The sequence below is a fragment of the Phyllobates terribilis genome, unplaced genomic scaffold (assembly GCF_046119375.1).
Source record: "Phyllobates terribilis strain yellow unplaced genomic scaffold, ASM4611937v1 Scaffold_5__5_contigs__length_657084704, whole genome shotgun sequence".
Taxonomy (NCBI): Eukaryota; Metazoa; Chordata; class Amphibia; order Anura; family Dendrobatidae; genus Phyllobates; species Phyllobates terribilis.
The window spans coordinates 60466756-60494345 of NW_027362765.1; the positions used below are offsets into that span (position 1 = coordinate 60466756).

Below are 27590 nucleotides of genomic sequence, written 5' to 3' on the forward strand. Positions count from 1 at the left end.
AACCTCTTAGCTTTCTCATGGCTAGGAGGAAATGGTCTTTTACTTGTCCACATCTGAGGAACCGAGGGCTGGCTGTTGTGCTTAGACGGGGTTGATAAGGGTGTCCCCGGCAAACTGCCGGTCTGTGAGGAAGATGCAGGAGGACATGTTAGGTTGCCTTGATCCAAAGGTGGTGCTATCGATGTCGGACAGCGCTCAACACCAGCTGGTGTTACCACCTCCAAAGAAAATGATGACCTGCCAATCACGCTGGCTGTTGCGGGTAAAGAGGTGGCAGGTCTGCGTCCCAAAACAGGTGTGACTGCTGTCCCCCCAGTCACAGAGGATGAAGAGGCCGCAGATGCACAAGATGGGGCAGATGGTGGTTGGCCCGGGCCGGCTAGGCCACATTGTATCACAGTGAGCTTCCCACTGCAACTTATGCTTCATGTCCATGTGCCGGTTCATGCATGAAGTACTCAAACTATGTATTTTTTGGCCTCTACTTAGCTTTTGTTGACAAATGTTACAGATAACACGAGTTGGGTCATCTTTATCGATCTGAAAAAATGCCCAGGCTATGCAAGGCTTAGCACCCATGCGACCTGAAGAGCCACCACGACTTGTGGTCAGAGGCAGAGTTGTGTTTGAGGATGCAGTTGTTGACGTGCTTCCAGTACTACGTCTCTGTCCAGGAAGGCGCAACCTGACCTCGTCGTCACTAGCATCCTCCTCCACCTCCTCTGCTGACCTCATCTCTTGGCTGACTGTGGGTTGACAGTAAGTGGGATCTCCAACCTCATCATCATCACCCTGTGTGTTATCACACCCGTCGTCCTCAGAGCCAACCTGTTCCTGCCCTGACAAAAAACTAAAGTTGTCGCTCCAATCAGGTATTTGAGTCTCATCATCGTCTTCCTCATTGTCTCCACCAACAGGAGTTACTGTTTGGGAATGAGGGTCTACATTATGTTCAGAACCTTCTGCGTCTGGTCCTGGATCCGACTCATAAAGATTCTGGCCATCAGTGCAGATCATTTCCTCATCTGGATTCACAGAAGCGCTGGAGCCGACCTCTGATTCCCAGGCTATAGTATAAGTAAACAGCTCTGCAGACTCAACCATCTGTTCTACCTCATACTCAGACGGGCAGCTGGAGATTTGGGAGCTGTGAGGAAGCAAGTGCGATTGGGGTGACACCTCTGAGGACTGGAGTATTTGTGATGTTGAAGTTGATCTGGAGGAGAGCCCACTTAAAGGAGCACTTGATATCCGTTGAAGCACCTGCTGTTTTTGTGCCTCATCTGGAATTTGTAGCGATTGGCGTGCCCGTAAGAAAGAGATCTTATCACATTGTCCGCTAAAAGAAGTAGACATTTTAGTTTGGCTGGAAGATGGTCTTTCTTCTGCAGATGTTACTGTTGCTTTAACACCTACCCCACGGACACAACCTTTTTTCACCTTCCCAACACGCCTATTCCCCTTTCCACCAGCAGCAGGCCTTTTTCCACTCATTTTGGTGGTTAACTAATTCACAACTCTGGAGTTGTTTGCACAAAAAAACAATGGATGGGAACCGAGCAGAGCTGAGTGGCCAAACTGTGGTATTAGAGCAAAACTATCATCTGGGTTAGATGCAGAAAAAAAATATATTCAATTTGCAACCTGATGGAGGTCAGTATAGATGGACTAATAGAACAAATCCCACACACTGCTAGAAGGGCAAATATTTTTTCAGAGCTAGATGCAGATAAAAATTATTTTTAATTTGCAACCTGATGGAGGTCAGTATAGATGGACTAATAGAACAAGTCCCACACACTGCTAGAAGGGCAAATATTTTTTCAGAGCTAGATGCAGATAAAAATTATTTTTAATTTGCAACCTGATGGAGGTCAGTATAGATGGACTAATAGAACAAGTCCCACACACTGCTAGAAGGCCAAATATTTTTTCAGAGCTAGATGCAGATAAAAATTATTTTTAATTTGCAACCTGATGGAGGTCAGTATAGATGGACTAATAGAACAAGTCCCACACACTGCTAGAAGGGCAAATATTTTTTCAGAGCTAGATGCAGATAAAAATTATTTTTAATTTGCAACCTGATGGAGGTCAGTATAGATGGACTAATAGAACAAGTCCCACACACTGCTAGAAGGGCAAATATTTTTTCAGAGCTAGATGCAGACAAAAAATTATATTCAATTTGCAACCTGATGGAGGTCATTATAGATGGACTAATAGACCAAGTCCCACACACTGCTAGAAGGCCAAATATTTTTTCAGAGCTAGATGCAGAAAAAAATTATATTCAATTTGCAACCTGATGAAGGTCAGTATAGATGGACTAATAGACCAAGTCCCACACACTGCTAGAAGGCCAAATATTTTTTCAGAGCTAGATGCAGAAAAAAATTATATTCAATTTGCAAGCTGATGGAGGTCAGTATAGATGGACTAATAGACCAAGTACCACACACTGCTAGAAGCCCAAATATTTTTTCAGAGCTAGATGCAGAAAAAAATTATATTCAATTTGCAACCTGATGGAGGTCAGTATAGATGGACTAATAGAACAAGTCCCACACACTGCTAGAAGGCCAAATATTTTTTCAGAGCTAGATGCAGAAAAAAATTATATTCAATTTGCAACCTGATGAAGGTCAGTATAGATGGACTAATAGACCAAGTCCCACACACTGCTAGAAGGCCAAATATTTTTTCAGAGCTAGATGCAGAAAAAAATTATATTCAATTTGCAAGCTGATGGAGGTCAGTATAGATGGACTAATAGACCAAGTACCACACACTGCTAGAAGCCCAAATATTTTTTCAGAGCTAGATGCAGAAAAAAATTATATTCAATTTGCAACCTGATGGAGGTCAGTATAGATGGACTAATAGACCAAGTCCCACACACTGCTAGAAGCCCAAATATTTTTTGAGAGCTAGATGCCGAAAAAAATTATATTCAATTTGTAAACTGATGGAGGTCAGTATAGATGGACTAATAGAATGATGCTATGCCCAAAAGGTTTTACTTCACTAGGTGCAGTAAAAAAATTGGTATTCTATACACAGGTGGTGTAGCTTGCAACACAGATAGGCTATTCTACTGACTAACACACTCTGCAATAGGCCAAAAAGGATTAGCTTTGCTAGATTTAGCCAAATGCTGTGAAAAAAACTTGCACAGCACTGGCACAGACCTGCCTGGCAAAACTGATAGGAACTGATGTAACTTAGTCCTGAAAAGGACTCCAATTACAATTAGTCTTTACTCCCACAATCTATCTATTTAAGAGCACAGACCTGCCTGATAAAAGTCGTAGGAAATGCTGTAACCTAGTTCTTAAAAGGACTGCAATCACAACTATTCCCTACTCCCAAGCTATCTGTAGATTTGTGCGAAAATTGGCTTGAAATTAACAAGGTATAGCGCACACAGCAACAGCGGTGCCATCTAACATGCAGCTGCAGCAGTGAGAAAATGGTGGCGACGGGGAAAATGGCTGGGTCTTATAGGGCAAGGACATGTGACATACACTGCCAATGACACATGCCCTTGCTTGTGTGAAAAAAAGCAGTTCGCTCCGTGTGTGCTCTGCTGATAGGCTGACAGATTGCACCTCCTCACTGTAAATGCGGGAAAGAGAAAAAAAAAATGGAGATCTTCATTATTCCTGCAGAGATCCATCCCCTGTCCCTCCCCCCGCCCCGCTGTACACTCAAACTGCGTATTAACATTAATTTTCAGCATTACTGAGAAAAAATCCAGTTATGATTTTGGTGCACAAACAGTTATCGAACATAACCTCGAACAGCCGAATTTTTTTCAAATCGTTCGTGTTCGCCGAACGGCTGGAACACCGCCCAAAACAGCTCGAATTTGAGATTGGCGAACAGTTCGAGTCGAACAACGCTTATCTCTAGTCATCAGTTGTTGGGCAGGAATTTTTTTACTGCCCAGCGACTGATGACGCGACACAGCGCAGTGCTCAAGCACTGATTGGTTTACACTCCAAAACACCAACAGGACCACTTCCTGATTCCCGTTACGCGCGCCAAGGGGGCAATAAAGTTTAGTATTTCAGTGAGGAGGCACCCAGGGAGGTGGACAAAGGTCTCTCCACACTGCTGGACCTGTCAACTATGCCACCATAGCTGTGGCTTGGTGGCATTGAGTGTGATGACAGGTCCTCTTTAAAGCGTCGAGTTGAAAATAGCCAGTGTTTTCCTGGTGAAATTTTATGCTTAGCTGCTCAATCGTGCATAGCGTGTGCTGTCAACCAACAAACACCTTACCCCACTAATTTCACATAAAATGTAATGTGATATGATCATCAGATGTGGATGATTATATTATTGATTTCATCCACATCTGATGATCACATGGAGGGCTGTGCGGCCCTCCAAAGAAATGCCACCCCACACCATTACTGACCCACTGCTAAACCGGTCATGCTGAAGGATGTTTCAGGCAGCAGATCACTCTCCACGGCGTCTCCAGACTCTGTCAGGTCTGTCACATGTGCTCAGTGTGAACCTGCTTTCATCTGTGAAGAGCACAGGGCGCCAGTGGCAACTTTGCCAATTCTGGTATTCTGTGGCAAATGCCAAGCGTCCTGCATGGTGTTGGGCTGTGAGCACAACCCCCATCTGTGGACGTTGGGCCCTCATACCACCCTCATGGAGTCGGTTTCTAACCATTTGTGCAGACACATGCACATTTGTGGCCTGCTGGAGGTCATTTTGCAGGGCTCTGGCAGTGTTCCTTCTTGCACAAAGGCGGAGGTAGCGGTCCTGCTGCTGAGTTGTTGCCCTCCTATGGCCCCCTCCACGTCTCCTGGTGTACCGGCCTGTCTCCTGGTAGCGCCTCCAGCCTCTGGACACTACGCTGACAGACACAGCAAACCTTCTTGCCAAAGCTCGCATTGATGTGCCATCCTGGATGAGCTGCACTACCTGAGCAACTTCTGTGGGTTGTAGAGTCCGTCTCATGCTACCATGAGTGTAAAAGCACAACCAACATTCAAAAGTGACCAAAACATCAGCCAGAAAGCATTGGTACTGAGATGTGGTCTGTGGTCCCCACCTGCAGAACCACTCCTTTATTGATGGTGTCTTGATAATTGCCAATAATTTCCATCTATTGTCTATTCCATTTGCACAACAGCATGTGAAATTGATTGTCAATCAGTGTTGCTTCCTAAGTGCACAGTTTGATTTCACAGAAGTTTGACCTACTTGGAGTTATATTCTGTTGTTTAAGTGTTCCCTTTATTTTTTGAGCTGTGTATATATATGTATGTTCTTAAAATAAAATTATAAAATATGTTCCTGGGCATGTGTATTTGTGATATTTCACTCATAATCCCCATACAGAACAATAGTTATACCCATATTCCTATGAGAAGTAGATGAAGTATGTTCCTGGGCATGTGTATTTGTGATATTTCACCCATAATCCCCATACAGAACAATAGTTATACCCATATTCCCATGAGAAGTAGATGAAGTATGGTCCTGGGCATGTGTATTTGTGATATTTCACCCATAATCCCCATACAGAACAATAGTTATACCCATATTCCTATCAGAAGTAGGTGAAATATGTTCCTGGGCATGTGTATTTGTGATATTTTAGCCATAATCCTCATACAGAACAATAATTATACCTATATTGCTATGAGATGTTGATGAGATACATCACCAGGCGTGTGTAACCCCGATATTCTACACATAATCCCAAATAGTTACAATCTTTTTTTCCCTGGTTCTATTATTAAACTTTAATCCAGCCGTGTGGATGTTCTGATTCATTTAAGTATTTCCATTGAATTCCCTCTGATTTCTTTCTATATTACAGGTCAAGAGTAGTGTTGAGCATTCCGATACTGAAATATCGGGTATCGACCGATATTCACGGTATCGGAGTTCCGATACTTTTAGAATATCGAATACCGGAATCGGAAGTTCCCATAATGCAATGAGCCAGTTTCATTTTATTCAGCCAATGAGGATCCTAAGAAGTGTGGGCACATCCTGTTAGGCATGTTAGGCATGTTAACTAATGGCATGGCTGTGATTGGCTGCTGAAATGATGTCATGATGCACTATAAAAGCCGCCGCCGCCATTTTGGGTTCACTCTGCTGTGAATTCAGTTAGGGACAGGACGCTGCTGTTCTGAGGGACAGTTTTAGCTACCTATTTGCTTTATTGTGCTTTACCCAGGCTACTTTATAAAGCTTTCTTTTGCCTTGCAGCGCTAGTGCACAGTTCTCTGCACTGTTCACGGCTGTCTGCGAGGTCTCTGTGTGTGAGTGCAGCTCATGCTGTAGTGTGTGCTGCAGCCACGTCCGGTTGTAGTCCGCTCAGCGTGCGTCACTGCCTCATACATTGTGCTTTTTTGCATTAGTGCTGCTCATTTTTCCTGATTTCTCCTATTAGTGTGGTTCCATCCGTATCTAGATAGATTGCTTCCAAACACACTATATAGGAGTAGATAGAGAAGCTTTCTTTTGCCTTGCAGTGCTAGTGCACAGTTCTCTGCACTGTTCACGGCTGTCTGCGAGGTCTCTGTGTGTGAGTGCAGCTCACGCTGTAGTGTGTTCTGCAGCCACGTCTGGTTGTAGTCCGCTCAGCGTGCGTCACTGCCTCATACATTGTGCTTTTTTGCATTAGTGCTGCTCATTTTTCCTGATTTCTCCTATTAGTGTGGTTCCATTCGTATCCAGCTAGATTGCTTCGAAACACACTATATAGGAGTAGATAAAGGAGCCTTTCTGCAGCCTTGTGCCCTGCAGCCCCAGCCAGATTAGTATTAGCCTATTTTTTGTAGCCTCATCTATTGCATTGTAGGTTGCCTTCCTGCATTGTAATAGCTACAAAAAGTTTGTGATACTATCGGTTTTATATCTTTGGGCACATCCAGTGTCTTTTTGTGAAAAAAAAAACGTAAATAAAGTTCACCAAACTCTCCACTTTACAGTTGTGTAGGCCACATTAGCTCATATTAAAGTCTAGTCCACACTTTATAAAATTAGTGTTTCTTATACCTGTTAGCAGCTGTTCAGGAATAAGCACACTAAGCCCTTAGTACTTTTCTGCCTATCTTTATCAGTCTACCAAGAGGAAGGCAGGGAGTAAGGCATGTGGTCGTGGTCGTGGAGTTTCTGCAGGGAGAGAAGGTGGGGATTCTGTGCCTGCAGGGAGAGGACGTGGGGATTCTGTGCCTGCTGTGGGCACCAGTGACTCCGCATCCCCCAGTTTTACCAGGGAACAGTCCTTTAAGCGCAGCTTTGTAGCTGCCCGCCATACCCCACTGTTGCGTGAGGACCAAATTGAAGCCGTTGTCGGATGGATGGCAGCTAACGCATCGACTTCAATTAGTTCCAGATCCTCTCAGGTCCTGAGCACTGAAGAGCACCCATCTGTCTCTTCACCACCTGCCAAATTGCCGAGGCAGTCAGAGAGCCCTGGACTGGAGCCATCTCTACTTCTGTTCTCTGAATCTCTTGGCTTGGAAAGAGGGGGCCAGCCAAGCAGAATTGTATAATTTAAAGAAGGGGTAGTATGCAGTGATGCGCAACCGCTTTGTCTCTCTGAATCTGAAGAGGCGGGTGGGCCAGTGCCTATGGTCAGCACACCTCAGTACGCTTCTGATGATGAGACTCAGGTGCCACTTTCTGGTGCGTACTGTGCTCTTGAGACTACCCAGGAGAAGCAGTTGTTTGAAGATGGTAGTGTAGATGATGAGGTCCTTGACCCATCATGGCGTGAGGTACAGGAAGGTGGTGGGAGCAGCTCTGAGGAAGAGATTCCCCGAACGGCCCAAAAAGGAGGGAGAGGGAGGGGGCAGACTTGGTTGGCTGTAGCCTCCACTTCGGCACCCATTAGGAGCATGCCTCTTCCAAAACCCAAAACGGGCGCTCCCAAGACTTGCAGTGCCTGGTCCTTTTTTGACACAGTTGCAGATGACATTTGCTTTGTCAAATGCAAGCTGTGTAATCAGAAAGTGAAAAGAGGGAAAAGTGTCAGCAACCTCAATACCACAAATATGTGGAAACATGTGCGGACCAAGCACGTGGTGGATTTACAAAGACACACTGAAGACCTAGGCCAACCTACAGCGCCACCTACCACCTCTTCAGCTTGTGTTGTAGCCTCTTCCTCCAGCTCACACACAGCTGGTTCGGCTTCCTCACAGGATCGCCATGGAAGAACCTCTGGCACTGTTGTACAGAGACTCAGTGTCATTCCACCCACAGCACCACGTTCCCTGTCATCCTCACACTCCCAGGCCAGTCTACAGCCATCGTTAGCACAGGCATGGGAGAAAAGGCGCCCATACTCGGCAAACCACCCCTGAGCACAGGCTCTGAATGCTGGCATTGCAAAACTACTGGCCCTTGAAATGCTATCATTCAGGCTGGTGGAGACTGACACCTTCCGTAACTTGATGGCATTGGGAGTCCCACAATACAACGTGCCCAGCCGCTTTTATTTCAGCAGGCAAGCCGTCCCTGCCCTGCAACAGCATGTGGAGGGAAAAATTAAACATGCGCTACAGAACGCCGTCAGTAGCAAGGTCCACCTGACCACCGATGCGTGGACCAGTAAGCATGGACAGGGACGATACCTTTCCCTCACTGCCCATTGGGTAAATGTTGTGGAGCCGGGTACAGATCTTGAGAGTGGCACTGTACGTGTTCTGCCAACTCCAAGGTTTGCAGGAATCCAGTCTGTACACATTGACTCCTCTTCATACTCCAGTTCCTCTGAATCAGCGCTGCAGGAGCCGTCACGGTCTACCTCCACATCGACCCGTGAACGGGTTACCTGTTACGACCGATATGAGCACAGCCGTGGCCAAACGTCAACAGGCCGTATTGAAATTAATTTATTTGGGGAATCGAAGCCACACAGCGCAGGAGCTCTGGAATGCCATCAAGCAGCAGAGCGACGTGTGGTTTGTGCCAGCGAATCTCCAGCCAGGCATGGTAGTGTGTGACAATGGCCAAAATCTGGTGGCAGCTCTGGGCCTAGGCAACCTCACTCACATCCCATGTCTGGCACATGTGCTCAACTTGGTCGTGCAGAGTTTTTTGAGGGACTATCCGGATCTTGATGCACTGCTGCACAAGGTCCGCATAGAGTGCGCTCACTTGCGGCGTTCCAGCATCGCAAGATCGCGCATTGCAGCTCTGCATCGCTGATTACGCCTTCCGGAACATCGCATTATATGTGACCTACCCACCAGGTGGAATTCAACGTTACATATGTTGGAGAGGTTGTGTGAGCAGCAGGCAGCAGTAATGGAGTACCAGCTGCAGCAGACGCAAACAAGTCGCACTGTGCGCCGTTCACACTTCACCACCACTGAGTGGGCCTCTATGAAGGACATCTGCCACGTTTTGCGTGCCTTCGATTATTCCATGCGGATGGCGAGTGCAGATGATGCACTAGTCAGCATGACTATCCCCCTTATCTGCCTGCTTGAAAAAACACTGCAAGCACTAAGGGAGGAGGTTTTGGAAGAGGTGGAGGATGAGGAGTCACAAATGCCATCTGCTTCTGTACAGTCTGCGCAACGTGGTTCCTCACAAAGGCCTAGGCAGGGGACACTTTGTGAGGAGGATGAGGAAGAGTCAATGGAGGAGGAAGACATCTGTCCAGAGGAGGGAGGTACACAATGCTCTAGTAGTCAGTATCTAAAGCGAGGGTGGGGTGATGCAGAGCAGGCAGAGATCACGCCTCAAGCAGGGGACAGCGTTTCTTGGCCAGTTGGCAGTCTGCAGCACATGGTTGATTTCATACTGCAGTGCCTGAGAAGCGACCGCCGCATCACCCACATTCTCAACACGGCTGATTATTGGGTGTCCACCCTCCTAGATCCTCGCTACCGGGACAACTTACAAAGCCTCATAACACCGTTGAACCGGGAGCGGAAAATGCGGGAGTACCAAGACACACTGGTGCATTCCATCATGTTCTCCATTCCACGCGAGAGCAGTGCTGCTAGTGCTTTACAAAGCAGCTCAGTGTGTCGAGGCAGCTCTGCACAAAGAGGGAGCAGAATCAGCGCCTCAGCACAAGGCAAGACCAGTATGGCCCAAATGTGGCAAAGTTTTGTGTCCCCGCCACAAATGTCTACACCATCACAGACGGCTCCAGTCAGCAGGAGGCAACTTTTCCGTCAGATGGTGACAGACTACATGTCTTGCCCTGTCAGTGTACTCCCAGACGGCTCTTCCCCCTTCAAATTTTGGGTCTCTAAGCTGGATACATGGCCAGAGCTTAGCCAGTATGCATTGGAGGTGCTGGCTTGCCCTGCTGCTAGTGTATTATCGGAACGCGTCTTTAGTGCCGCAGGTGGTGTACTAACAGACCGTCGCATCCAACTATCCTCCGATAACGTTGACCGGCTTACTTTTCTGAAAATGAACAAGGCCTGGATCATGAATTTTCCAGTCCTCTACCAGATTAAATAATTGGTTGGCAACAGTATCCAGGTCTCCTGTTGTGTTCATGTTTCTACCACCTGAACTGTAATCCCTGGGCTCCAACACCGCCAGTTGCTGCTCAGAAGTGCCGTCTGCACAGTCAACACTTGCTCCAGTGTTATTAGGGTTCAGTAACGACAGCTGATCCCCTGCTGTGTGCCCTGCAATTTCTCAGGCTCTGTCCACATTCACACTACTACTGATTTTAAACTTGCTCCAATTAGGCCTCTGGCTCCACTCTGTTTTTAGTATTTACCCTGGGCTCCAACATTGCCAGTTGCTGCTCAGAAGTGCTGTCTGCGTAGTCAACACTTGCTCCAGTGTTATTGGGGTTCAGTAACGTCAGCTGATCCCCTGCTGTGTGCCCGGCAATTTCTCCTGCTCTGTCCACATTCACACTACTACTGATTTTAAACTTGCTCCAATTAGGCCTCTGTCTGGCTCCTCTCTGTTTTCAGTATTTACCCTGGGCTCCAACACCGCCAGTTGCTGCTCAGAAGTGCCGTCTGCACAGTCAACACTTGCTGCAGTGTTATTGGGGTTCAGTAACGTCAGCTGTTCCCCTGCTGTGTGCCCTGCAATTTCTCCTGCTCTGTCCATATTCACACTACTACTGATTTTAAACTTGCTCAAATTAGGCCTCTGGCTCCTCTCTGTTTTCAGTGTTTACCCTGGGCTCCAACACCGCCAGTTGCTGCTCAGAAGTGCTGTCTGCACAGTCAACACTTGCTCCAGTGTTATTGGGGTTCAGTAACGTCAGCTGATCCCCTGCTGTGTGCCCGGCAATTTCTCCTGCTCTGTCCACATTCACACTACTACTGATTTTAAACTTGCTCCAATTAGGCCTCTGGCTCCACTCTGTTTTCAGTATTTACCCTGGGCTCCAACACCGCCAGTTGCTGCTCAGAAGTGCCGTCTGCACAGTCAACACTTGCTCCAGTGTTATTGGGGTTCAGTAACGTCAGCTGATCCCCTGCTGTGTGCCTGGCAATTTCTCCTGCTTTGTCCACATTCACACTACTACTGATTTTAAACTTGCTCCAATTAGGCCTCTGGCTCCACTCTGTTTTCAGTATTTACCCTGGGCTCCAACACCGCCAGTTGCTGCTCAGAAGTGCCGTCTGCACAGTCAACACTTGCTCCAGTGTTATTGGGGTTCAGTAACGTCAGCTGATCCCCTGCTGTGTGCCCGGCAATTTCTCCTGCTCTGTCCACATTCACACTACTACTGATTTTAAACTTGCTCCAATTAGGCCTCTGGCTCCACTCTGTTTTTAGTATTTACCCTGGGTTCCAGCACCGCCAGCTGTTTCCCAGCAGTGTCTTGGGCATGGGTACTCCCTCCTGCCCAGCCTGGTTCCAGCACGCCAGCTGTTTCCGGGTAGTGTCAACTTCACTTTGCCTCCAATACGTTGTCCTGTCGTGTTGCGGTCAGGTTAGCCGACTCTATGGTGCCTGCAGTTTAGGTGACTCCTATGTGGGCTGCGGGATCTGGCAATGAAGGCTGGTTCCATAGTGCCAATAGGACAAGCACCCCCTGTAGGACTGTGGGTTTCGGTAACTCCGGCCGGCTCGTGGAATTTCCGCAGCGAAAACGCTTAAAAAACGCTTGGTAATACGTGCCCCATGGTCCGCAATGATAATCCGCATGTGCTATGCACATGCTGCGGAAATTTCCGCTGCGGATTATCATTGCAGAAAAATACGCAGCATGTCCATTAATTTTGCGGACACGCAGCGTAATCGCCGCCATTGACTTGCATTGGACCGCGTGACATCCGCATCACTGCATCTGCACATGCGGATATCACATGGTTCAATGTGCGGATGGTACCCAGGTCTCGAGGAGAGGAGACTCTTATCCAGACCTGGGTACCATAGAACCTGTTAAAAAAAGAATTTAAAATAAAAAATAAAGATTATACTTACCTTCCGATGTCCTCCCGGTGTGTTCTCCCCTCCGTCTGGTCTGCTGTATGGGTCGCGGTGTTGTGGAGGAACTGCCATGACATCATTGAGTCATGTGACCTGTCACATGACTCAATGACGTCACCGCAGGTCCTTCACAACACTGCGAGCCGCCCAAGACACCGGACGCAGCGGAGAAAACAGCGGGAGGACATCGGAAGGTAAGTATAATCTTTTTTTTTATTTTTATCATTCTTATTCTTATTCTTTTTTTTTTAACTAACTTGGTCACACTACTATAAATCCATGCCGGTTGCATGGATTTATATAGTGTGACCAAGTTGTCAAGCACTTTTCCAAGTGATGCTAAAATCGCTTGGAAAAGCGCTTGATAACCCGCATGCAGAAATGCATGCAAAAACGCTTGACAGACGCTTCTACCTGGCGGGAAAAACGCATGTAAAATGCACATGCGTTTTTCCTGCCAGGGAGAAGCGGAAAAAATATGCAGCATTTCTGCATCGTGGGCACTTAGCCTTAGCTGTGACAAAAATGGGTATAATAAAGGTAAAATTCCTATATAATCAGCCATTATTACCAAGATAGGATATAGTGTCCTCCCCATTCCCTTGTTTTGAATGTATGTGTCTCTCCTTTTGTAGAGGCTGTTACACTGTCTTTTTTAAACCGCTTTTTCATCTAGATAGCTACTTATTTGCTGATTTAGATTTGGGTTGTATGCCCCCATATATTGTAGCGTCCCCATACATTGTTCCTAGCTTGTCCTTCTGGAGGCATGCACCCCGTATATTGTTAATTCGGCTCTCCCTGCTACAATAATGTCAAACATGTGACCGCTTAGGGAATGTGCACACGATCCTTTTTGGCAGCGCTTTGAACGCTGTATACTCTGTGCTGCCTCCAAAGCGCTGCACCCAGGTGAAGCCGCATGTGTTTATTGAACACATGCGGCGTCACCGCATCCTATCCATTGCACTATAGAATTTCTCTTGCGGAGACTAGCGTCTCCGCAAGAGAAATTGACATGCTGCAGTCTGTGAAGACGTGCCGCATGTCCGTCTCCGCAAGTGAGCCGCAGGAGCACTGGAACGCATAGTGGGCATGGAATTTGTAATCCGCAGCGCTTACTGACCGTGTGCATGCACCCTAACTGTGGTTTAGGCACAGTGGAGCTCAGAAGAAGGGGGCATTTGGACTTGGGAGCGCAGATTTCACTGGATTTTATTTGAGGAGATGTGTCACTATTCCAGAGTCTTTGTTCTACCAGCAACGTAGGAACCCCCTATAGTTTCAGTAACAGATGATGGACCTCAGTGGGGGCTGGTTTTGTGGGGGATAAATTAGGGTTTTTAAGGTAACATTTTGGGGTACATAATATTTTTTGAAGCTTCCAGAATAAGACTGGGATCACATTCTTGTGTTCTACACTGAGTACTTACGTCGGGGTTTCCATGTAAATCTCACAAAAATGTGATTCAGACGAAACTCCCAACAGAACCACCCACCATAATGAGGCAGATGGAGACACTTTGGAGTCTGTTTGGCGTCTGCTTCGGTGGTATCCATAGTTTTAGGCATGCACAGATCTGTGGTCACCCACACTTGTGCACTAAAAAGATGGCTGAAATGATGGGACACTGCTGGAACGGAGACCAGTTCAAAGTGGTTCCATATGCCTTGTAAGTGAGTGGTTCCGTCCTGCGTTTTGTCTGTATCGCGGTTTCGGCGAATTTACACAGAAACCCCCGTGTAAGTGCTCAGCGGCGAGCGCAGGATAAATGTGACCTGAGCCTTGTTCAAATTTTTGTGATGTAGAATGAACAAATAAAGAGCAGCACAAGAATAGTCCTTATTTTTATGTGCGGTTCACCATGTGGTATAAGTGATAAAGCGGATTTATTCTTCGGGTCGGTGAGATTACAGTAATACCAGATTTATATAGTTTTTTTTAGGTTTTGCTGCTATTACACAGTCAAAATTACAGTTTTTATTTTTTTCACTGTGCAGTAAAAGTGATTGACTGAAAGACTGTTTTGTTCATCGGGTCAGTACGATTACAGCGATACCAGATTTATATTTTATTTTTAATGCTTTGCTATTTTTACACACTAAAAACAATATTTTACAAAAGTGTATTTGTTTTTGCATCGTTATATTCTGAGATCTGTAACTTTTTAATTTTTTTGCCGAATGAACCATATTAGGGCTTGTTTTTTGCGGGATGGTGTGGTGTTTTCATTTACACAATTTATTTTTACATACGACTTTTTGATCGCGTTTTATTCCCTATTTTTGTGAGTCAGTATGATGAAAAAGTGACATTTTTGGGGTTTATTATTCATTCGCCATACAGAATAAATAACATGCCAGTTTTATAGAGGGAGTCGTTCCGGACGCAGCAATACCAATAATGCGCACTTTTTTTTTGTTTGCTTTATCACAAAAGCTGTGTTTTGAGTGGCAAAATGTCTTTTAGGGATGTGTGTGCTTTTTTCCCCCTTTTTACATGTTTTATTTTATTGTTTTTTACTTTTTCATTAACTGTGCTTTTGCGACCCAGCTTATAGCTGGATCTCGCAGGCCACCGTACAGTGGGGTCATCACATGAACTCAGGGTACCATGGTAACCATTGGCGCCCGCGATACTCTTCGCGGGGGTCCGTCTGTTACAAGGGGGGTCTTGTAATCCCCTTTTAACCAATTAAATACCGCTGTCGTGATTGACAGTGGTATTTAAGGGATTAACTGGCCCCAGTCGGTTGCGGGGTAGCTCTATACTCTTATTCCTCAGTGCCGTTAAAAAGCGCCGCTGAGGAACAAGGCCCCTTAATAACCGCCGTTAAAAGACGTATCAGCTGTTGTTAAGCGGTTAAGCCTTCCCTGGTGGTATGAAGGGGTCAATATCACTTTTTTAACCCCTCTCCTCAGGAGACACCTTTTTTTTTTCTCCATTGCTTCCTAGAGCTATAACTTTTTTTATTACTCAATTATTATTTTGACATAGACGTACAAGGGCTTGTTTTTTGCAGGACGAGTTGTAGTTTTCAATGACACCATTAATTTTACCATATAATGTAATAGCATAAGCAAAAAAGGGATTCTTAAAACTTAACATTTAATGTTACCATTAAAAATGTATGAAAACAAAAGACAAGACACATAAAGCAAAGCCAAAAGACAGGCCTGCCTATTGATATAGGCTAAAGTAAATGTTTGCAGTGTAAAGTGCCCGATAGATTATATTTCATCACATCAGCACATACAGTAGTAATAGTTAATTGGGAATTAAAAAATAATTTAAACCATATCTAGCCGATTAGCCACAGTAATTACTGGAATGGTCTCACCCAATTGCAGGCAAAAGGGACAGCAGAGTTCTCTTCAATCTATCAGATATAGATCCTAATTTTGGAGGTGAAGGTCCGTTAACTGACCTAAAATTAAAAAGTAAAAGAATGCCTCCACAACAGAATGATTTGTCATCAATTGATATCTTCCTTAATCTAGTAACTAAGGACATGGAGAGTCTCAGACATTCGGACATGAGAATAAACTTTAATCTGTCTCGATTCGAGATGTCCTGCCTGTGTGGCAAGGAAAATGACCACCACATTATAATCAAATTGTCCGATAAGGGTGGTAATGTGGTGGTCATGGATATGACAGACTATAGGCAGATGTGTATGCAGATTTTGAAAGATAAGACCTGTTACCATGTGCTTCCATCAACCCCAAGGATCTTATTCTAGCAGAATTAGATGAAATTCTAAAGAGTGGATTTGCAGGTGCCGTTATTGACAAGAAGGAATTTGAGTTTCTACAACCTAGACACCCAGTGATGGCTACATTTTATTGTCTGCCCAAGATCCACAAGGGTCTTACACCACTTAAGGGCAGACCCATCGTCTCTGAAGTGAATGGCCTCACCCTAAATAAAGACAGAATGGTCAAACGTTTCATCATAGCGCTAAACTCCCATAGTTGAGATACAACTGACCTCCTAAGCAAAATTGAGGGATTAACTTTGGAGCAAGATACTATCCTTACTTCGACCAGCTCAGAGGAACTGCCATGGGCAGGTCCTGTGCCCCTTCGTATGCAAATTTGCTCCTGGGTTGGTGGGAGGAAACAATAGTCTTTGGGGACGACTGCAGCACAGGTAACGAGAATATTCTAATATGGCTTAGATATATCGATGAGGTTTTTCTTATCTGGAGAGGCACAGGTGACAGTTTCTCAAGATTTGTCATTTCTTTGAACAACAATAACCTTGGACTAACTTTTACCTCTGAATCAAATCCTAATAAACTTCCTTTTTTGGATGTGATGATTGAGAGGACATCAGATGGATGTATGGGCACCAGCACGTATAGAAAGCCCACTGCCACGAATTCCCTACTCAGATGGGAAAGCAGTTATCCGACTACACATAAAAAGGTTATCACTCAAGGCAAATTTCTGAGATGACGGAGAAACTGTACAAATATAAATAACTTTAAACAGCAAGCAGCAGTTCTACGTAACAGGATTCCTGGAGAGAGGTTATCCCGACAAAATTCTGAGAGTGGCATACCAAGAAGCTCTCAAGAAAAATAGGACTGATCTGCTTTCCCCTAAACCTAAAAAACCCGATAACAACCCAGTTCTCCACTTTATAACCACCTTTAACAACGATGCTACAAAAATGAGAGAAATACTCAATAGACGCTGGCTAATATTAAAGCTGGATAATGACACTGGAGACCTGTTAACAGCACATCCTCAGATTACGTATTCAAAAGGTAGGTCATTGAGAGATCGTATAGTACATAGTCATTTCACTTCACCCCAGAAAACAACATGGCTGCCAGAAAGGACGAATGGCTGTTATAAATGTTGCTGCTGTGTCGCCTGTAAGGCCATTGAGCTTGGGAAGACTTTCTCTGACCTGACTACTGGAAGGACGTACGACTTAAGATCATTTATTAACTGTAGAAGTGAGGGGATACAGGGCATCTTGTGTTTGTGGTTTGATTTATGTTGGAAAGATTAAAAGGGAATTTAGGAAACATATAGGAAAGCACCTGAGAGACATAGCCAAAAAAGAGCTACCCCTATAGCGAAACATGTTAATTCTGCAAATGGGGGGGGTTGATCTCTTTCATTACGTTCATGGGAATCGAAAAGGTAGACCAAACGGTACGAGGTGGTGACTGGGATAGATCCATCTTGCAACATGAGGCAAGGTGGATCTATCACTTGGGATCTATTTACCCAAAGGGTTTAAATGAGCAACTATCCTTTGGATGCTTCCTATAACTCGGGGTCTGCTTAGGGCTACCTTATGTAGGGTGAGCCCCCATGGAGCGAGGGCACCAGTGCGCAGATTTTAGGGTGCCAACCTCCGCTGTCAGGTAGAATCGTCAAAATAGTTTGGGACAGCGTACGGATAGTCCACTAGTTATGTCGCTCACCTCTGCCTCTATGCTGGTGTCTCAGGTCATCGGTGTCAAGCTCTCTCTTTTTCTCTTATTAATAATTTTTGTATGCAATTTTTCTAGATGTCTTTCGCACATTTTTGTTACACAATCCTTAAACTCTGTCCATGTGGTACTTATAGGAATTGTCCGAGAGTCATTTTATTTCTTATGCTGGGGTACTGTGATCTTCAACCAGCATGTTCGGTCCATATGAAGTGCTGTATTTATTAGGTTTATATGCAGCACCAATGGGCTTTCTAAGACACATTAAGTGTTTGTGTATGTATCTTCTGGTCACTATGACAATATCCTTCTCCTATAACAATGACTGGATAAAATGGCCACAGTTGGATCGCGCACTGTAGATGATGTGTGCGGGTCACTGCGATTACCGATGGTGCTCACTCATCGGAAGTAACGTTTGTTCACATGATTGCGCAATGACCACGTACTTATAGTGACGTGTGCGGGTCGCTGCGGGTGATCGGACATTGGAAATTACACATTCAGGTCACCGCATGTAGCGTGTCACCAGTTGATGATGCGGCGGAAGTGACACGACTGATGTGGTATCACTGTGACCCCATGTATCCACCAATCAACGCCTTATGGGGCAGGATTCAATCTGTATTTGTAGCGCCCTGAGGGTTCGGCCGCTACAGGGGTATTGCACCTCAGTCCAGAGGTGTGATATTCCACTCCCAGGTAAGGATGGAGTATGGACCAGGGCTCAGTTAGCTGCATGCAGCACACACACCCCATTTCCGAGGGACAGCTCAACGGTGCTCCCACTAGACATAAGTGCAGGCACGACCGACCATGTCCCTGCTGGAGTGGGGAGGGAGGGGTGGAACACCCAGTGCTGTAGGGGCAGATAAGGGGCGGTTCCTGAGCGTAGGTAGGAGCCCATTGGTTGCTGGTCACCTGGGCTCATGGCTAGAGGGAGGTATAAAAGGTGGGCACCATCTTAGATCTAGGTCAGTTCGTTCTGTGGAGAGGAGAAGACAGGGAGCAGCAGCTCAGGCTGAGTGCTGCTCCAGAGGCAGGCCTAGGGAAGAGGCCGGGGCCTGAGAGGAGAAGGAGAAGTGGGCCTGGAGAAGAGGCCGAGGAGGAGGTGAAGGGGAGCTGAGATTCTGGCTCATCTCAGCTCCAAGAGAAAGGAACAGAAACAGAAAGGAACTGCAAAGAAGGAGAGACAGAGAAACAGAAGGGCTCAGGAACAAGAAGGTGGAAGGGACCCTAAGAACCCACGAGAATCCAGGGTGCAGGGTCAGGCAGATTAAGGGTACCGGATCCCAAGTTGGTGGAGGAGAAACAACCCTCAGCCAAAGACCGGTCGTCGTGATCATATATTGGTGCGACACCTCATCAAACCTGCTAGGAAGGCACCATATAGGACAGCGGAGGACGGGGCCCACGTTTAACCGCACAAGTCCGCGGCGGCTGGACAAAAGTGGGTCACTGGTGAGGCAGGCCAGAGAAAGGATAAAAGGGGGTCCTGTGCCATGCTCCTGAACTGCCTGGGAGTTGACCGAGCCCCTCACCTGGTGGACGCAGCACGGCTCAGGCGGTCACTGCTGGCCGAAGTGACCTGGAGCAAACGAACTGTGAGTAAAGACCCTGGACTGTAACTTGTTGTCTGTGTGCTCCTTCGCGCCTCCAGCACTATCAGCACCGGGACCCGCACTACCATCACTCCCAACATCCACTACACTGCCCTGGGGCTGCACTCTTCCCGTGGGGAGTCACATCACCTCAGCTGCACCCATCATCAGCCCCAGCTTACTGCCTTGCAGCGGCGGTTCCTAATAACCGCAATCCACGGGTGGCGTAGTCGGACATTATTTGGAGCGCATAGCAGACTACCATTGGCCTGACCACCCTGAGCCGCGGGACCGGGCCGCCACTACTACTACCCCCATCGTTCCCCTATCGCCCGGATCCACGTGCCCCACAGCCCAGGGGGCGAGTCAGCTTTAAAACAGACTTTGGTTATGGGCATTTAACCGACAGGAGGCTGTGTTTGCTGTTTGGTACAGCTGAAACCTCCACTCTGGCTGCCACAGCGCCTGATGAGTCCCATACGGAATGAAATGCATCGGGAGGCAGTTTTTCTGTGAAGGGACATCATCATCCTTCCTGTCTTGTATGAGTGAAAGTTAGCACTGTATGTGCTCAAACCCACCCCCCACCTATGAAAATTGGAGGACAGATGTCATTGGCCCCTATCTTTGCCTGAAGTTGGGTGAAACCATTCCATTAATTACTGTGGCTAATGGTATTTTGATTCCCAATTATGATAACTATTGCTATGTGCTGAAATGATGAAATCTATAGGCCCACATTTGCTTTAGCTTATATCAATAGGCAGGCCTGTCTTTTGGCTTTGTTTTATGTGTCTTGTCTTTTTATACATTTTTAATGGTAATATTAAATGTTAAGTTTTAAGAATCTCTTTTTTGCTTATGCTATTGCTATATCCTTGGGTGATTGATATCTTCTTTGATTTATTTTCCTGGTGAAAATTGAATACGCTATGTCTGTATACCATATAATGTAGTAAAATGCAAAGAAAAAAATCCAAATGAGATGAAATGATGAAAAAAATGTAATTTTCATAATTGTTTCTTAAACTACCTGGCAATGTGATTCTCCAGGTCAGTACGATTACAAAGATACCAGACTTGGATCTCTTTCAAATGGTTAAAAAAAAAAATAGAATTGTGTTTAAAAAAATACTTGGTGGACACAAACACAAATACATACAATAACACATTTTGAAGTTCCTTCCAGGCATGTGATTGATTACATGACCTGAAAGGTCGTTCAGCTAGTCAGAACCTGCCGATTTAGTGATGTGCATCTCCTGGCAGCTTTCTCTCCTGCCCTGCACCGATCAGATAGATCAGTGTTGAGCTATAGAAGAGAGGGAAGTTCTCTCAGTGTTGCCCTCGATTATAGGAAGTTGCCTGCAGACTATTAAAATGCAGATACTTTTTAGCAAGATTTTTTTTGTTACCAAAAAGTACATTTAGTAGTAAAAAAAAAAATACAACATTAGCTGATAAATCTCTGTATGTGACGATTGGATTGTTTGTTATACCGGGGGCAGGATGGGGACATGACTGGATGTAGTGATCATGTGAAGCCGGTAACAGCTCCAGAGATTTCTTACATAGGATCTTTATGATTTTACATTGTCATCTTATCCCCATTCAGGTCCCTACAATATTGGATCCAGTTAGTGGAGATCTTGCATATAGGAGAATTTTCCTGATTGACCATCAAGGATGGTTAGGGACAGGGACAAGATGGTGGAGAGGATATTACACCTCACCCTAGAGATCCTTTTCCGGCTTACTGGAGAGGTGAGAGATTCTGATGACGTCACATTACATCATTCTTATCTATGAGAATAACAGATGGACAGAACTGGAGAGGTGAGGACTCTGGAAATGTCTGTAGTGAGATTTATTAATGTGTCTTTCCATAACCAGGATTACATAGTAGTGAAGAAGACCTCTAGTGAGCGCTGTCAGGCCCCTGTGTCTGAGGGATGGGGAAGAACCCTGAGCCCGATCGCAGGGCCTCCACCTCACCCCTTGAAACATGAGGACATCAATGATCAGAAGATTCTAGAACTCACCTACAAGATGATTGAGCTGCTGACTGGAGAGGTGACACTGCTGGGGATGCTGGGACATTATATAGTAGTGCTATGAAGGCATTGGGTGATGACAATATCATTGTATGTGTCAGGTTCCTATAAGGTGTCAGGATGTCACTGTCTATTTCTCCATGGAGGAGTGGGAGTATTTAGAAGGACACAAAGAAATTTACAAGGACGTCATGATGGAGGTTCCCCAGCCCCTCAAATCACCAGGTAATAAACACGATTAAATACACATGGCCTATAATTATCTGTATGTAAAGAATGAATTCAGACCCAGTATGTGTTTCCTACAGTTCTATCCAGTAAGAGGACAGCACCAGAGAGATGTCTCCATCCTCCTCTTCCACAGGACTGTAAACAAGAAAGACCCAATGTTCCTCGGGATAATCAGGTAGATAGAATCATAGAAGAAAAGGTGTCATGAGATCTTCCCTATGATGTGTAGAAGGCTGTGAATGTCTTGTGTTCAGTCTTGTTTTATCCACCAGTATTGTACTGTACACTGAACTGCCATTTATTAGAGATACCGCCCCTTTCCTGATTGAAACTTTCAAGAAATAGATCTCTGTGGAGTCGACAAAAGAAATGATCCATTTTCAGTGGGAATTTTTCTTGCTTCCCTGCCCTTCACAGTCTCCAGATCTTAATCCTATAAAACATCTCTGTGAGGAGGTTGAACAGGTTGTTACGGAAATGAAATAAATGATTTAATATTAGTGATGAGCGAGCACTAAAATGCTCGTTGCTCGGGCCGAACAAATCGTAATGCTCGGAGATCTGGAGGGGGCCTAAAAATTGGTCAAATCGATGGGAACAGCATGGGGAAGACCCCTGGAAGCATCTCTGACTCCCAGGTCACTGCTATTACACAACTTTTACGGACTGACAATAAAACATACAAAAACAGAGCTAAAATGGATTTTCCTGGAAAAAAATGTTAAAAAACATTCTGTCCAGGGTAATGACTTATATGTAAGGCAAAATAAATAACCAAAAACAAAAATGCTCCTTCACACCTTGGGCTATGTTCACATGTTGTATTTTTGATGCGTTTTTGCACTTTTGAATTTCTTTCAACGGTGAAAAATACATTCACCAGTAAATGTAATTTTAACATTTTACTACCTTATCTAGCCATGTGGTGTGTGAGACATGAGCAGACACATCCAGAATGAACACTCATATCCAGCTTATAATACCATCTAGCACTTGTCCCTATTTTAAAAGCAGCTAACAGCATTATCAGTAGGGAATAGATTTTTTTAATACTATAATCCCTGACTAGATACCTGTAAGACGCTATCTCAACTGCTATAGGTCACCCGTATACGAATCTCAGGTACGAGAGGTAATATAGTTCAATAAAAAATAGAGTTTAACCATCTCCAAAGAGGTCTTTTTGGTACGTTGCACCAAGAAACTGTGAATGAACGCAAGCAACCCTGCCTGCTTTCATGAATTTATGAGTAAAGGTCACCATTAAAAAATATGAATTGGTCAACGAGTGCATGGAAAATATCAAACAAGTAATGCACTGTGGAAGAGATGTATTAGACGACAATGAACAACACTCATCTCCAGCTGATGATACCTTGCACCTGTCCCTATTGTAAATACAGCTAACATTGGTATCAATAGGGAATAGATTAGATTTGAATTTTTTTTTTGCAGCAGTACGCAGTATAAGGCAATAATACCTGGCTTGATTGGTGTAATACGCTATCCATACTGCGATAGCTCATCCGTAAACGAATTTCAGATAACAGAGGTAATGTTGTAGAATATAGAATCGATTTGAATTGGTCTTCCGATTATTAAGGAGTGGGCCTCCAATACTGTTATTGCATATATGTTATAATACCCCCAGCGGCACTAAAAACCATCTCTGACAAAACACTAGAGTCCAGTATCTACAAGGCGTTGGGAGACAGTTCATGCTACGTGTCTAGCTTGGATACCTATTAGTTGTAAGGCACAGAGGAATCACGGAGGACGCTGGTACGGTCGCCAAGGTACTCCTTTAGCATCTTCTGAAACTTCCCTCTTTGTCAGAGTACCCTGCTCATCAGGGCTTGGGAACTGGGAGGGTCTGAGAAAACTGTCCCAGACCTTTGACAGCATTGACTCTGCTGCATCTACTTTGTTTCTCCCTTGTCCGTACTCCTTGGTTGTCCAAGAAACTGTGACCTCTGCCACCAGCATTGTCAAATGGGAATTTCTATAATAATTGTTAGAACCTTGCTGTTAGGTTTTTTTTCCTTTGCTGGTCACGTGACTTTGTTGGCCTATTTAATCCTGCTCCGCCCTTCTGGCTTTGCTGGACTTCATTGTATATCTACTTTCTAGCTAGCCTGTGCTCTGTATCTACTCTGTTAGTTTGCTTGGTCTACGGACCTCTATGTTCTATCTATTTTGTTTGTTCGTCTGTCTGCTACTATTTCTGTTAGGAGGTGTCCCATATTCCTCCCAGTCCTTAGTACTTGTAGGGATTCCCTCCCCACATCTATAGGTCTTCGTACAGACTAGATTAGGACTTTAGCAGGTCTGATCGCAGGATCAGGTTCCCTGTTACATCGTAGGGATTCAGCTGAGTCTTATAGTAGGGACAGATCTCCTCTCTTTCCTTAGCTTTGGTAGCAGAACATAACAGTAAGTCCAGCCTGCAAATTCTCTAAGGAAAGATTTTTCTGTTCCATCATGGTGTCGGTTCAGGATTTGGCTCATCGCCTGCAGGGACTCTCTCTGGAAGTGGCCGAGCTCCGTCAGCACGTGAGTAACTGTCCTGGAGCACATTTCTTGGAGCCTAAGGTATGTTTGCCGGATTTATTTTTTGGTGAACACCGAGAATTTTTTTCATTTAAAAATGCTTGCTTATTGTATTTTCGTTTGAGACCTAAGTCCTCTGGGGATGAATCCCAGCGCGTAGGGTTCATAATGTCACTTTTGCGCAAAGAGCCTCAGGAGTGGGCCTTTTCTTTGCAACCTAGTGATTCATGCTTCAGATCAGTGGATAGTTTTTTTTCTGCTTTGGGACTATTATATGATGATCCTGACCGTGTCGCATCAGCTGAGACTGAGTTGAGACGTCTAAAACAAGGATCGGGTAATGTGGAAAAATATTGTACACATTTTCGTCGTTGGTCCACTCAAACAGGGTGGAACGATTCTGCTCTGAAAAGTCTATTTCTTGCTGGGCTCAGTGAAAGGGTTAAAGACCTGCTAATTGCTTATCCTACACCTGAGGATTTGCAACAGGCTATGCAATTAGCTATACGGGTGGATAGAAGACTGCGTGCTAGGGTTAATGAGAGCAAATCCTCTGCTATGTCAGTTTCTGGTTATGATAATGTGTGTACTAACAGTGGTGAACCGATGGAGATTGGATCGGTGGCACCTCGCTCTCAAGAAAAAGACCGTCGTTTTTCGGAAGGCTTGTGCTTCTATTGTGGAAAATCTGGTCATTTGATTAAAGGCTGTGAGCTTCGGATGAAGAAAGAAAAAAAAAATGGTCAGTCACGCCCGTATTGCCTGTTTAAATTCCAAGGGTATATTTTTAGCTGCTTCCACGATTGCTCAGGAAAAATTAATGGAATTTCGGGTGTTTGTTGATTGCGGGTCTACACTGAATGTAATTGATGGGGGATTCGTGGAAAAACTCAATTTAAAACCTGAACCTTTATCATCCCCCATTGCTGTGGTTTCTGTGGATGGCTCCCCTTTGAAGAATATTACTCTCAAGGTCAGTGAATTTCCTCTCACTATTAATGGTGTTCACCATGAGAAATTGGATTTGGTAGTGTTGAATAACTTGCCTTCTCCAGTAATATTGGGTTTGCCCTGGTTAAAATTTCACAATCCTGTACTGGATTGGTCTACCAGTGAAATTAAATCCTGGAGCCATAAATGTTATGACAAGTGTTGTAATGGGCGTATTGCAGCTTTGGATAGGGGAGAATTGCCTGTTCCTATTCAGGATTTTTGGAGAGTTTTTTCTGAGAAGGAATCGCAGGTTTTGCCTCCCCATAGAGACTATGATTGTTCTATTGAATTTGTCCCTGGAGCGACTCTTCCTAAAAGTCGTTTATTTAACCTTACTATTCCTGAGAGGAAGGCTTTGGAGGAATACATACAGACAAGTTTGGCCGCCGGTCACATTAGGCCCTCTAAGTCTCCTGTGGCGGTTGGATTTTTTTTTGTAAAAAAAAAGGACGGCGGTTTACGTCCTTGTCTGGATTTTCGTGAGATTAACAAAATTACGGTACGCAATCCTTACCCACTGCCATTGATTCCTGATCTGTTTAACCAGTTATTGGGGGCCAAGTGGTTCTCTAAAATTGACCTTAAGGGGGCATACAATCTGTTGCGCATGAAGGAGGGTGATGAATGGAAGACTGCTTTTAACACTCCTGTGGGTCATTTTGAGAATCTGGTTATGCCTTTTGGTCTTACTAATGCTCCTGCATTTTTTCAGAATCTGATTAATGACATCCTTAGACCTTTGATCGGTAAAAATGTGGTTGTGTATTTGGATGACATTTTGATTTATTCGCCAGATCTGGAGTCTCATTGGCGGAGCGTGCGTGAGGTATTACAGTTATTAATGGACAATTCGCTTTTTGCTAAGCTGGAGAAATGTGAGTTCGCTGTACAGAGAATTAGTTTTTTGGGCTACATTATCTCCAGCAAAGGTTTTGAGATGGATCCGGTTAAGGTTCAGGCTGTGCAGGAATGGCCTAGGCCTATTGGTTTGAAATCGATACAGAGGTTTTTGGGTTTCGCCAATTACTACAGAAAATTCATAAAAAATTTTTCTAGTATTGTCAAACCTCTGACTGATCTCACCAGGAAAGGTGCTGATGCGGTTCAGTGGTCTTCTGAGGCCATTGAAGCTTTTGTGTATCTCAAGGAGAGGTTCACCTCTGCTCCCATCCTTATGCAGCCTGATGTTACTAGGCCGTTTTTGGTTGAGGTTGATGCTTCCTCTGTGGGGGTTGGCGCAGTATTGTCTCAGGATAACGGGGATGGATTACATCCCTGTGCCTTTTTTTCAAAAAAATTTTCGGAGACTGAACTGAATTACGATATTGGTAATCGGGAATTATTGGCTATTAAACTCGCATTTGAACACTGGCGCCACTTCTTGGAAGGTGCGGAATTTCCCGTTCAGGTTCTTACGAATCATAAAAATCTGATATATCTTGATGCTGCCAAGCGCCTGAATGCCCGTCAGGCTAGGTGGGCACTGTTTTTCTCGCGGTTTAATTTCTCCGTTACTTACATCCCTGGTACTAAGAATGTTAAGGCGGATGCCTTATCTCGCAGTTTTTCTCCCATAGTCGGTGCTGAGAAAGAGGAAAACATTTTACAAGAAGGTGTTGTGATAGCTGCTTTAGACTCCGTTTTGGAAGATGAGATTCTTAAAGCTCAGGAGAATGCCCCATCTAACACTCCTCATGGGAGGTTGTTTGTGCCTGGGACCTTTAGGAGAGATTTGTTTGTTGAGTGTCACGAATCTCGGTTGGCAGGTCATCCCGGAATCTCTGAGACCAAGAGACTGGTGGGTCGCAGTTTTTGGTGGCCTGGATGGCAGAAGGAAGTCATTAAGTGGGTGCGCCAATGTACTATATGTGCTAGATCTAAGTCCTCACATACTCCTGCTGCGGGGTTGCTTTGTCCTTTGGAGGTCCCCAGTGCTCCTTGGACACATTTGGCTATGGACTTTATAACTGACCTTCCCCCCTCTGAGGGTTTTACTGTCATCTGGGTGGTCGTGGACCGTTTTAGCAAGATGTGTCACTTGGTTCCCTTCGTCAAACTGCCCTGCGCTAAAACTCTCGCTAAGGCCTTTGTCAAGGAAATTGTCAGACTTCATGGCGTTCCTACTGACATTGTTTCTGATAGGGGTCCTCAGTTCGTGGCTCGTTTTTGGCGTGCCTTTTGTGACAGGTTGGGAATTCATTTGTCGTTTTCGTCCGGATATCATCCTGAATCTAATGGCCAGACAGAAAGGAAAAACCAGGATGTTGAGCAGTTCTTGCGTT

At 45.1% G+C, this 27590-nt stretch overlaps 1 protein-coding gene across 2 annotated transcripts in view; it reads left to right on the forward strand.

Moving 5' to 3' along the window:
* Positions 1 to 27590, forward strand: part of LOC141272018 (gastrula zinc finger protein XlCGF66.1-like) — a 94305-nt gene that overhangs the window by 55008 nt on the left and 11707 nt on the right. The window contains exons 2-5 of one of the 2 annotated variants that reach the window (XM_073682299.1): positions 21096 to 21244; positions 21374 to 21553; positions 21636 to 21759; positions 21843 to 21940. In XM_073682299.1, coding sequence (XP_073538400.1) covers positions 21167 to 21244; positions 21374 to 21553; positions 21636 to 21759; positions 21843 to 21940 — 480 coding nt within the window. In that variant the 5' untranslated portion in view covers positions 21096 to 21166. The remainder of the gene's footprint in view (positions 1 to 21095; positions 21245 to 21373; positions 21554 to 21635; positions 21760 to 21842; positions 21941 to 27590) is intronic. The other variant, XM_073682300.1, reaches the window with a different exon arrangement.